The sequence below is a fragment of the Amblyomma americanum genome, chromosome 1 (genome assembly GCF_052857255.1).
Source record: "Amblyomma americanum isolate KBUSLIRL-KWMA chromosome 1, ASM5285725v1, whole genome shotgun sequence".
NCBI lineage: Eukaryota > Metazoa > Arthropoda > Arachnida > Ixodida > Ixodidae > Amblyomma > Amblyomma americanum.
This window is the reverse complement of record NC_135497.1, coordinates 548,174,964-548,186,685: the sequence shown is the minus strand read 5'-3', so window position 1 is coordinate 548,186,685 and position 11,722 is coordinate 548,174,964. Positions and strand designations below refer to the sequence as shown.

Below are 11,722 nucleotides of genomic sequence, written 5' to 3'. Positions count from 1 at the left end.
AGTGGGCGCGAAGTGCCCCGGCGCAAACAGTCTCGCTTGTGACACATGAACAACCCGTCCTCCTAAACGTTCAGAACAGTCAGGCACCTCTATATCTCTGGAAAGCCTCGTACAGGGAGGGGTCGAAGACGTGAGAATAAAACCCTATAAAAGTGTTATTGCCATTGTTGCCAAGGGGTGGGACGTCCTAGAAATATTGATCGCCATCGCCAAACTCGACAATAGTATGTACGCCCACTCCAAGACAGCGGCACTACGTCTGGCGTAATCTGCAACGGTGACAGTGCCATATGTGATGCCGATTCACCTATGTTCCTTGCCAGGTATAAATGCATCAAGCTGACCTTCGAGGTTGAATGTATACCATTATACTTGAAGCTTGGGCATTTTCGACAGTAAGTTCGGCCTATCGTTCCGAAGCCGCTACAGTGCAGGAGGTGCATGGGGATGGGTCACGTGAGCAGAGTCTGCAACAATTCCATCGTATGCCCGAGATGCTCGAAGCAACAGAGCGCAGACATTTGTCGAGCGACTGCTTTGAAGCCTGCAAGTTGCCGTGGCCTCCACGAATCTTCCTCGAATGACTGCCTCTTCCCAAGACACATAGAAACTTGGTTCTGACAGCTTTTGGACTGACAAGTTTTCTTGAAGGATGTAACCTGGCTTAAAGCATGAAGGTTTTTTAACCACGCCTTGTTCACGATTTGAAAGACATTTTAGCGGAAACTGGCGCGAAGTGTCGGCCAGGTGCATCGCGCGAACATGCGTCTCGGCGCCTTCGAAAAGTTTTATCGGTTCCTCTTTCTTACACAGCTGTCATATAGACCAGGCACCTGGTCCTAGCAACGTGCGGTTGCAAGGCAGGTGTTGCAGGAAAATGCAAACATGCCAAATCAGACTAACCATACAATGTATTTGTTGCTTAGCCACGGCCTGGAAAGTCACAGACAGCTCGGACATAGAAGACGTTTATTTGGGGCGTGCGATGGCTTTTATCACCTGAAGTGTGAAGGGAAGTGGTAGCGGAAAGAAGGAATTGAAATGTTCGGCGCACGCACAGCACTCTAGCATGACGAAGACAACTCTACCCTCTCCTCCAAAATGGAACCGTTGCACTGGCTTCCGCTGCCTCGTTGACCGGCGCAGGACTTACTGCGAAGCTTCGGCCGGACTCAAGGTAGGTGGGAGAAGAGAGGTGCGAGGTTGAATGTTATTGCCCGCAATTTGGGCTGTATCAGGAGAATAATCTGGGGCGGCCGCTTCCAAGGGAGTGGTTACATTGGCCGCCGTGCAGGGTCCTTTCGTCTGGCTGGGCCCTGTACCACGAGCAGTCGTATCGGTGACCGGAAACCTTGGTGATGAATCCGAGCGGCGGCGCACCTGATCGACTTGCCGCTTGACGATTGCAGTGGGAGGCTCTACGGTTACCATCCGTGCTCCTGTCGCCGATTTGACATGACCAGGGATCCACTTCTCTCCCTGTCCGTAATTGCGGACGTACAAGCTGCTGTCTGGCGGCCGTGTCCAGTCGTGGCTCCCCTCAGTTGGACCTGCAACATTCACAGGGAAGCAGGTGTCTAGACGCGATCTTATTTGATACCCGAGGAGCATCTCTGAAGGTGATTTCCCAGTCTTCACAGGTGTTCGTCTATAATTGAACAGCAGCCGTACCAATTTCTCGTCGAGATCGCCACCCTTTATTTTCTGAATACCATCCTTTATCGTTCGCTCCGCCCTTTCAGCAGCTGCAGTTTGACTGTGTGTGAAAAGGTGCTGTGCACAGGTTCGTAATGTTTTTTGCTGTAAATGTGGAAAATGCCTTACTCTTGGTGTGCCGTTGTACGTGGCACACCAAAGCGGGCAAACATGCTCCTCAGAGCCTTTATTGTGCTTTCTACGTTTGCATGCTTCACAGGAATCGCTTTGATCCATTTGGAGTGCGCGTCCACTACAACCAGGATCATCTTCCCAGTTACGGGTCCTGCGAAGTCGATTTGGATCCGATACCACCGTTCTTCAGTCTTCGGACATTCTAGGGGAGGTGCAGCCGGTGGCATAAGTAAATTTGCTATTCAATTTCCACAATTTGCCGCGCGCTACTCTAAGTCGCGGTCAGGACCTGGCCACCAAAATAGGGAGCGTGCCACGGCTTTCATAGCCGATGATCCTTTGTGGGTTTCGTGAAGAAGTTGCAGGTAGCGCTATCTGGCTTCACTGTGTATGACGACGCGATTGCCCCAGTATACGAGGTCATGGGCCAAGGACAGTTCTAGTCTACGCTCATAATAAAGTGCTAAATCGGGCTTTATGTTTGCCCTGCTTGGTGGCCAACCGCGCGACACGCAATGTTGAACCTTACGATACAGTGAAATTCTAGAACACTACAGAATGGGGAGGAGAACCCTGCCCCCCCCCCCCCCCCCCGTACATCTCTCACAAAGAAGGAAGAAGTAATCTGGCGAAAACTGCAGACGGGTACCTTTCCAAACCTGTATGTCCTACACAAATGGCATCCTGAGGTGCACTCTTCCAAATGCAAAAACTGAAAGCATAGCGACCCTAAATCACATGCTGTGGTCTTGACCAGCGCTACATGGTCTACATGGAAACAAAGAGTCATGGGGTTCCTTCTTCCATAGCCAGGAAGGACAAGTCCAGAAACATGTCATCGGTCAAGCCCGGGCCGCCGCCGGAAGTCAACTGATTCCGGCCGACGTCTAGGGGGGAGGCATACGGTGAAGGTGAAAGTGGGAGCTGCGTCTCACCCGATCACCCATACTCTTTGACGGGTGCAAATAAAGTGATCTCTCTCTCTCTTAAGCAATTTCGAGTCGACATTCGTTAGATTCTTCAGTTCACGCGTTGAGACCACACCTTCATCTAAGCTTTTGAGTGGGAGGACGTACTCCGGGGGCTCACCTTCACCTCTGTCTCTGGTGGTCTGCTGTGTCAGTCTGCTGAGAGCATCCGAGTTGAGTAGTTGTTTCCCAGGAACATACTGAAGCTTGTAATTGTAGCCTCCGAGGTACAGTGCCCAGCGTTGAATTCGCGCAGCCGTCATAGTCGGTGTCTGGCGGTCAGGTCTCAGAGGGCTGACGAGAGGTTGATCATCCGTGACCAACGTAAATTCACGACCTAGAAGATAGTCCCGGAATTTTGTTACACCGAAAATCAGCGCCAACACATCACATTCTAACTGGGAGTAGTTCCGCTCTGCTTCGGTCAGTGTTCTTGAGCGAAAACCAATAGGTCTATGTACGTTGTTGCTAGAATGAAATGGAACTGCTCCGACCCCTAGCGACGACGCATCACACTCTAGCTTGAGTTCATTTGTACAGTCGAAATGTACAAGCACTCGAGCATTTTTCAGACGTTCTTTCGCTGCATCAAACTTTTATTTTATTTTATTTATTTGAACCTCAAGGGTCCCTGACGGGACATTACATGAGGAGAGGGCGCAATAACAGCGGTTAACAATGAATTACATGGGAATCATGACGATGACGTGGATTCCTTGATGGCAACTTTTTGCGGTGCTTTCCATTGCCACCGAGCGTTTTTCCCCAATAGTTAATTGATACAGCGGTGCTAGGTACGTTGACATGTTTGGAAAAAATTTCGCGTCGAACGTCAACATTCCGATAAATGACCGCCGTTCGGTGACGCTCCGTGGAAAAGGTGTGTGCATAATAGCTTTCACGTTGCTTTCGATTGAATAGAGGCACTCGCCTTCAATGTGATGTCCGAGGTATATAACAGCTGGTTGTCGAAATTTGCATTTGTCATACCGCAACTTCACTCCATGATCCCGAAAACGCTCTAAGACGACTTTCAATCGCTCTCCGTTATCGCCTTTCTTCTCGGATACGATTACATAATCAATGTAGGCTTGCACGCCGGGTAGACCACTGATAATCGTGTCGATTTTTCTGTGCGAAATCGATGGCGCAGTCGATATTCCGAACGGAAGTCAATTATAGCAAAATAAGCCGTTTTGGGTATTGATGACGCAGAGTTTGCGTGCGACTTCGAGGTACCTGACTGCAAGCGTCTCGCAAGTCGAGGGTGCTGAATCATTCACTGCCACTTAAAACTGCGAACATATCCTCGATTACACGAATAGGATATATTTCGATTGCGCAAACAGGGTTCAATGTAGCTTTAACATTGCCACAAATCCGTACCGATCCATCTTTCTTTAGCACCGGCGCTATAACGTTGCCTAATCCTAATGGCTGACTGGCGATAAGACGCCAAGGGAAACGAGTCGGTCTAGCACCAAAGCTACCTTGTCGCGTAGGGCAAAAGGAAGGGTCTCGCCTTACAAAACTTTGGTATTGCTTCATCTTTGAGGCGCAGGCTCGCTGGAGGACCCTTCATTAGGCCGAGCTCCGTGGTGAAGACGTCCTGGTAGTCTGAGAAAATGGATTTAATCTTGCAGGTGTCCGTTTCGCTGGTTTCTGTGGCTCCGCAGGCCGGAGTCAAATGTAGCACCGGAGCGCCAGCGTTGTCCTGCAGCGTCAGCAGGTCCCTTCCGCATAGGCTTGGCCCTTCGCAGTCGAACACCATGAGGGGACAGTCCACGAGCACGTCTCTGAAGCCGACACGTAATGTCAGATCACCTAGCACCGCAAACCGCACTGCGTAGCACAACTTCACACGTGACGGCTTCTAGGCAGGCCAATGGTTTTGATGCTTCCTGTACTGTTCCTTAGAAATGACATACTGGCGACCAGGTGTCGACTTCCATTGCTAATTGAACGCCGCTCCATATAAATGAGTGGCGTATTGGTGGCTCGAGAAGATTTTTACGCTCCGAAACCAATTTCCTAACGTGGACTTCGTCACTGCCATCGTCCATTGGCGTGGTTTCCGTTATTCCCAGTGCAACTGTTTGCATCGCTCTGGCAGCTAACCTTCAGCGGTTAGGGTGGCTTTAACATTTCCTAGCAAGGTGTCCCCGCCGCCTACAGCGACAACAACGCTCTTGCTCATCCGCAACTGACATCGTCGTGTTTCGAGCTGCCATACCTTCCGCATTACAGATGCTCTTCAGCCTTTCTGTATTCCCCGGAGGGCGTTTTTCGAGCTGCATGCAATTTCAATAGAGCCTTTGGCTCTGATGACATTTTCAAAGCGTCATTTTCAGCAGTTTCAACCGAAATTGCGAGCGCTTCAGCCTCCGCTATCGCGATGTCGGCCTTTCCAAGTAATAGCTTCTGTAGGGCCCTCGACCGAACACCGCACACAATACGATCCCTGAGCATCCGCTCCAGGGCGTTGCCAAAATTGCAGTCATCGGCTATGTGCCGTATTTCCACCAAGAACTACGTGACATATTCCCCTTCCATCTGGGAGCGATTAAAAAACTTGAAACTCTCAGCTATTTCATGTCGCTTCGGGTCATAGTACTCGCTCAGCACCTCGAACTCTTGCTCGAAGCTCAAAGCTTTTGGGGCTCGCAGTGCGACCTTGACGGCTAATACTTCCACGGTTTGTGTGCTCAATGCTGCCACGAGCAGTGCTCTCTTCTTGGCCGAATCGGTGATTTCGTTAGCTTCAATGTAGGCATCTGCTTTAATGAGATACGGCTTCCACTTATCTGTATCTTCGTTGAATGCAGGTAGCATATGATGAGTCATGCTTGTCGTCTGTGAGGCTGCCTTCGCGGATGCCGATTCCGGGTCTACTTTCACCGACTGTGGAATATCCCATCCTCGTCGCCAGTGTTGCATAGCCACGGCCTGCGGCCAGGACAGTTACTAGGCACTGACAGCTCGAACATAGAAGACGTGTATTTGGGGCGTGTGATGGCTTTTATCCCCTGATGTGTAAACGGAAGTGGGAGCGGAAAGAAGGAATGGAAGTGTTCGGCGCACCCGCAGCACTCTAGCATGACGAAGACAGAACAGTAATAAAGTCCTTATGAAATCCTCTTCTCGCGAGCACTGATAAGCTTTTGCATTTCGCATTTCATGTGTGTGAGGTTATATCATGGTATCGTACATTGCGTGCTACGACAAAAGGCAAAACAGCGAATGTTCTAATATATTTTTGTGGGCGGATTTGTTCTATGTTCGGGCTTTTTTGAGACTGCAGCCAGTGAAGGTGGAGTATGTGCTCAACCCTTTTGCAGGCATGAAGTACGCCCTGAAGTACGCCCTGAAAGCAGCTAAAACAAGACCGGTCTCTTCTTCAGGAACAGGGCTAATTGGAGAGAAATGGGAGAGGCATTTACTACCCTGCAGTAGGCGTAGTCAGGCTGATGGTGGTGATGACGATGATGAATTAAAGATGAAATAATAGCGGTTCCGGGTCAACCAAGTACAGCAATAGTAATTCTCCTTATAAGCTATCCATAATATCACTGCAGTAAGACTTAGTTGGGAAGGAAGAAGCATCGTATGCATTATTTGCTACTGTCTTCCCACACAAAGCCTAGAACCTCTACTGACAGAAATATAGAGAATATTTTATAACAGCGATGGCTTCATATTTGCTGGAGGAGATTTCAACGCCAAGAATTCAGCTTGTGGTAGAAATAAGACCGACGGCAAGGGAATTGAAATAGAAAATTTTATCAGTGCCGGAACTTGGAATTATTAAATCATCCCAACACTTTTCCTACGTTCGAGTCCAGCATGGACGACGCTGGATTGACTTGACAATATTTTCTCCACAGCTGACGTCTTATTTGGTCTAATGGGAGGTTCTAAATGAATTTACAAATGGCGACCACAGGTATTTAAGTATTAAGCTTTTCGATCAACCAGAGGCAAAAGTAAGGAAGCTTACACACAAGGGAGAGCTTAAAGTTCTTAAAGAGCGAGAAAACTGTGCGTGATTAAAGGATACAGCTGAAGCCAACAGTGCCGCAGTTAATCAACTTGAACATATAGTCAACGTCTTATATAATAACAACAATCTTATCCAAAGACATTCGAAGGTAACAGCTAACAAAACAGAAAGAACCAATTTTTGGTGGAGCCCGCAAATATAAAGAGAGTGGAAAAGGGTGAACGCACACAGAAGATGATTCCAAAATAGATGGGAAATTATTAGGGACATCTACAAAGCAAGGTAGAAGAAGCAGTCTAACAGTATAGTCAACTCCTCAAGAATCCGAACAAAAATAATAGAGACATATTTGTACAACCGTGAAGAATAGTGATCAATTTACTTTACAAAATGGCTGCTAACAAAATCAAAGAGGCAATAGTAATTTCGAACACCCGAATCAAATCAGGTGAAGCTACGACATTCACGATTGATGAATCTGTTGTTGTTAAACTATTTGCAAACGACTGTCTAATCTACAGAGTTGTTAATGATAATCACAGCTAGAACCTACTCAGTGAGAACATCTGCAACCTTGGGGACTGGTGCGAACGGCGTGGGATGCAAATTAATTTTCAGAAAACAGTCTCTATGTCAATCACAATAAAAAAAAAACGTCCCATTCGTATGACATTGGCTATCAGCATATTCATTCAGTCTCGCCTGTGAAGTACTTAGGCTTAACAATTAAAAATAATCTTAGTTGGGCCGAGTACATTAATAACATTTCTTCCAAAGCATTTGCTAAACTCTGTTCCTTGCGCAGAAAACTAAAGAGTGCCCCGTCAAATGTAAAGAATGAAGCATATTGTACACTTGTTCGCCCAGTTCTCGAGTATGGATTCGTTGTGTAGGACCCTTATTTCACTAAAGATATTAAGGTAGAGCGCTCTGATCGTCACGCTGCCAGATTTATCTTATCCTATTATAAAATGTCCTCCTCAGTCACCAACATGTTAAACAAGATTAAACTAGAAGCACTCCATACAGCGACAGATTGCCAGACTGAAGTTTATTTATTTATTGTACTATAACAAAATTCGCCTATCAAGTGACAATTATGTTTTTTTTTTCCCAGCGCTCAGGTCCGTGAGACTGAATCATTCTGCAATAATAATGCCATATTTTGCACGCACAACAGTATTTCAAAAATCGTTCTTCCCCATACGATTGAAAAGTGAAACTGTCTCCCTCCCTCTATTGTTTAATGTTCTGACGAGGAAAAAGTTGAATAGTTGTTATCGAAGCATTGTAATGCCCTCCTGCTTGGGCAGCACTAGCTGTCTGCAGTATTTCTAAATAAAATAATAATAAAAAGGAAGGCGTTTGTACCCCTGCTACTCTTGCCGTTAAACTATACTTGTTTAGTTGTTTTTATCCCGTCCTCGTCCCTGCGTCCATGCCTGCTCTAGAATCTGCTTTGCCCCGCACGGTAAACTTAAACCAGGATAAGCGCCAATTTTGTTACGCACTGTCACCCCAATCCGTGCACCTTTTCCTCCCTCACCTCACCGACTTAATCCCTCATGAGGTGGGGCTGAGAAGACCCTCATGAGGGTTTATTTATTTATTTACTTTTTATTTATTTATTTATTTATTTATTTATTTATTTATTTATTTATTTATTTATTTATTTATTTATTTATGCATACTTTCAAAGCCCGCAGGCACTACAGAAAGGATTGCCCTCGTAAGGGTGCCGATGTCAGCTGACGTTCGCGGCGAAAAGCGATGTTCACGTGAACACGACAGGAGCGAGTTGAGTCAGACGTCAGCCCTACTCGCCGACCGCGCGTTTACGTAAACGCCATCCGGGTAACAGCGGCGATGGTCAGCGCAGAGCACTGCAACGCGAGCTCTGAAAGGAGGCGTCCAGGATCGCGAGCACCAGTACAAGACCACTTTCTCCTCTTCCCTTCCACCGACCCCACAAAGGTCGGGTCGCACTCAGTCAACCTACTTCGGCACGACTCAGCCCAACAGGCCGAGTCGTACCGATTCTGTCGACTCGTCGAGTTCATTTTAAAACCGAGAGGGCAAAGTTGAGGTTCTCTGTCGGGAAGAAAATCGATTACTCTGTTCATGTAAACGCCGACGAGTCGAATCGGGGAGTGCAAGGGAAGGTTCTAGTCGGGTCGGCCGCGGATGTCTTGGCTCGCTGATCACTGTGCAGATTACACGGCTGAAAAGATTATCTGGCTGGTAAACATCAGGAGCAGGGGCATGCTCACAAGTGCCGCCGTGCCTACTAGAACGCGGCGTGACTGGCTTGACTCGAAAAGTATTTTATCCACAAAACGCGCAGTAGTCAAATTGGCATGACCTCTCTCAGACCGACGACTGAATCGATACGCCCCTGCCAGCTTCATGTAAAGTAGGCTAACAATACAAAGATGTGTCAAGGTACGGGTGTTCAAATTAGAGAGACGTCATCACATTAGCATTCAGTGATGAACAACTTAACTTTTAAGTTCCGACCTCCCGTGAAGGTTGTAAAAATGTTTTCATGTCACTTTCTTCAGTGATAAAAAAAACTGCACCCCTACTGTTGCTCGCTAAGTTTTGGTTTAAGTTTCTTTTTCAGTGCACCTACTTGTATAACTTAGCCTCACAAATACGTTTTACGTCACCATGTCTATGTTATACAAAGGGTGTGTCACCTAAGATATTACACAATTTTTAAGAATTCGCTTGAAGAGTTAGAGTTTTTTTTTTTGTTTTTGAGTTTTGGCATAGCATTGTCATCGATGTAGTACATCATAATACATTTAAGGAGTGCTAATTAGCAGGCTGGTTAAGGAATATTGAATAGTTAACAGTTTAACTATTACTGTTAGGCTCCTTAATTATTGAGAGGCGTGTAGCTCACCATAAGGAATATCCATATCAATTTTTAGAAAATTCGAAAACGCGGTTACCCTCGGCGCTGTGGCCCAAAAATTTTGGCTATATCGCGCCTAAATGCATCCGCTTTCCCGAAGCTTACAGGCAAAACAACCTCTCCAGTGCACGTAACTCGTTGAAATAGCGAAAATTTGTTGAGACACAACATTAAGGCTAACTCCGTTTTCGAAATTCTAAAAAAATGCATATTATGGTGGCCTAACAGGAGCCTAAAACTAGTAGGTAAAAAGGTAACAATTGAATACTAATTAAGCAGCCTGCTAGTTAGGACGCCTTCTCTGCATTTCGATGCACTACACCGCTGACAATGCTATGCTGAAAAAAGCTATCTTCTAACACAAAAGCCAATTTTTAAAACTCTGGAAATTCGTAGGTGAAACACCCTATATACATATACGCGCTCATTCGTTTTGTTGACTGCTGGCGTCCTTCGCAGGTATGTCGATCGTAATGAGCGCCTCATTCCTCTTCCATTGTCCGCTCAGTAGCTTGCCGAGGGTCTCGGTTCTGGAAGTCTTGATAGCGTAAGAAGTTTCTCGCACAGCTTCCGCCCTCACCGTTTGATCATCTCCCACGTGACACTTGCGGTAATACAGAACGCACTACGTCCGCCGCTATGGACGAGGGTGGCCCTGGTGAGCACTCTCAATGTTAGGTTACAGGCGCATGAACATACCCCCGGAAATAGACGATGGAACAGCCGCCGCCGTTGCTCGGCTGGTAGAGCACCGGGCGCGAAATTCGGAGGTCGTGGGCTTGGATCCCACCGGCGGCATATGCATAGTTGCTTTTGCTTCTGCTCATCAATTATCTTTCAGCGAATGAATAATAGACTACTCAACTCCCACTGATCATCACAAATTGATGAAAAAATGATAACTTTCCCCTATGCCCCTTGGCTTCGGTGACTGTTGTCTTCCTTAGTATATGTACATAGTGTTCTATGTAAATAAACTTCTTTCCTGTCCTATACGCGTCGTCTTTATCCGCTCGGCAGGCCACCGCCGCCTACACAGCATCTATACACTTTCGTCTGGTTTTCCTGTAAAGGCTTGCTTAGATGTGCCACGGGCGTGTCTGCCCTGCCTCCTCCTCCGCCGCATTCGCAGGTGGTCGTAGGCGGACTAGGCATGCTCAAAACTGCGCCAACCTCACCGGTGAGTGAAGCTGGGATGCACGCCCCGTGGACACCCGGCTCACCTGCCGCCGCTGTGCCCGTGGCGTCGTCGCTGTGCTTATGCATGTCGTCGACTCCTCGGTGGTCGCCGCAGGGGCAGTGCTCCACCACCGTGACGGCGTCACACGTTGGGCCGTCGCCGCCGCGCGGCGCCTTGGGGTCCTGTGTCGGCACGCTGCCGTAGCTGGCAGGCTTGAAGTTTAGCCCGTGAAGGTCGTCGGGGACGCCGGTGCCACGCTCGAAGGGCCCCACCATGTTGTCGTGCACAACGGGCGGGCCGCCGCTTGTCTGCGGGTTCTGCTGCTGCCGCCAGAGGCATGCGCCCGAGCAGCAGCAGCAGGAGCACGGCTGGTCTCCCCGGCCGCGCCAAGCGGCACATGCAGCGGAGTCCTCCCCAGGCTGCACCTCCTCTCCCCCACGGAGAGGCCCCGGTTCACGAGGCAGCACTGCGTTGGCGAGCCATCGACGGTGGCGTCAGTGCACACAGAGACGCGATCGCTCAGTACGGCTGCCGCCTGCCTTACTCACTGCCTCCCTTGAAACAGCAGGGCGAGTGAAGCCTTCTCTGTGCGGACGGTCTGCGATGCTACCTGCAGCTATGACGAAGCTTCCCCTCCGGCTGCGCAAGATGGCATCTTCTTCCTTCGAAGGCCACAGCACGTTCCGTCGCAATCGTGTCGCGCGGCTGCGGCTAAAATGAAGCAACTTAATAAATGTAGATGCTGAAAGAAGGCGCTGGTGAAAAAAGATTTACAGATGCACTGGCGCTGGATAGAAGTTGTTGTTGTTGTTGTTAGCCTATCA

At 48.2% G+C, this 11,722-nt stretch overlaps 1 protein-coding gene across 1 annotated transcript; it reads right to left on the bottom strand.

The window, feature by feature from the left end:
• Nucleotides 1-964: 964 nt before the first annotated feature.
• Nucleotides 965-11,443, bottom strand: LOC144108078 (uncharacterized). The gene is made up of 3 exons (XM_077641362.1): nt 10,942-11,443; nt 2,920-3,135; nt 965-1,550 (listed from the first exon to the last, which is right to left on the bottom strand). The coding sequence occupies exons 1-3, from the start codon at nt 11,171-11,173 to the stop codon at nt 1,150-1,152; spliced, it is 849 nt and encodes a 282-aa protein (XP_077497488.1). The 5' UTR covers nt 11,174-11,443; the 3' UTR covers nt 965-1,149.
• Between the last annotated feature and the right edge of the window lie 279 nt (nt 11,444-11,722).

Excerpts from the sequence above, each read along its gene's own strand:
- LOC144108078 (XM_077641362.1), bottom strand. The coding sequence starts at position 11,173 with ATGGTGGGGCCCTTCGAGCGTGGCACCGGCGTCCCCGACGACCTTCAC. Across the intron at positions 3,136-10,941 it reads CACGGGCACAGCGGCGGCAG|GTCGTGAATTTACGTTGGTC; the intron begins GTGAGCCGGGTG and ends ACTATCTTCTAG. Across the intron at positions 1,551-2,919 it reads CACCAGAGACAGAGGTGAAG|GTCCAACTGAGGGGAGCCAC; the intron begins GTGAGCCCCCGG and ends TGAATGTTGCAG.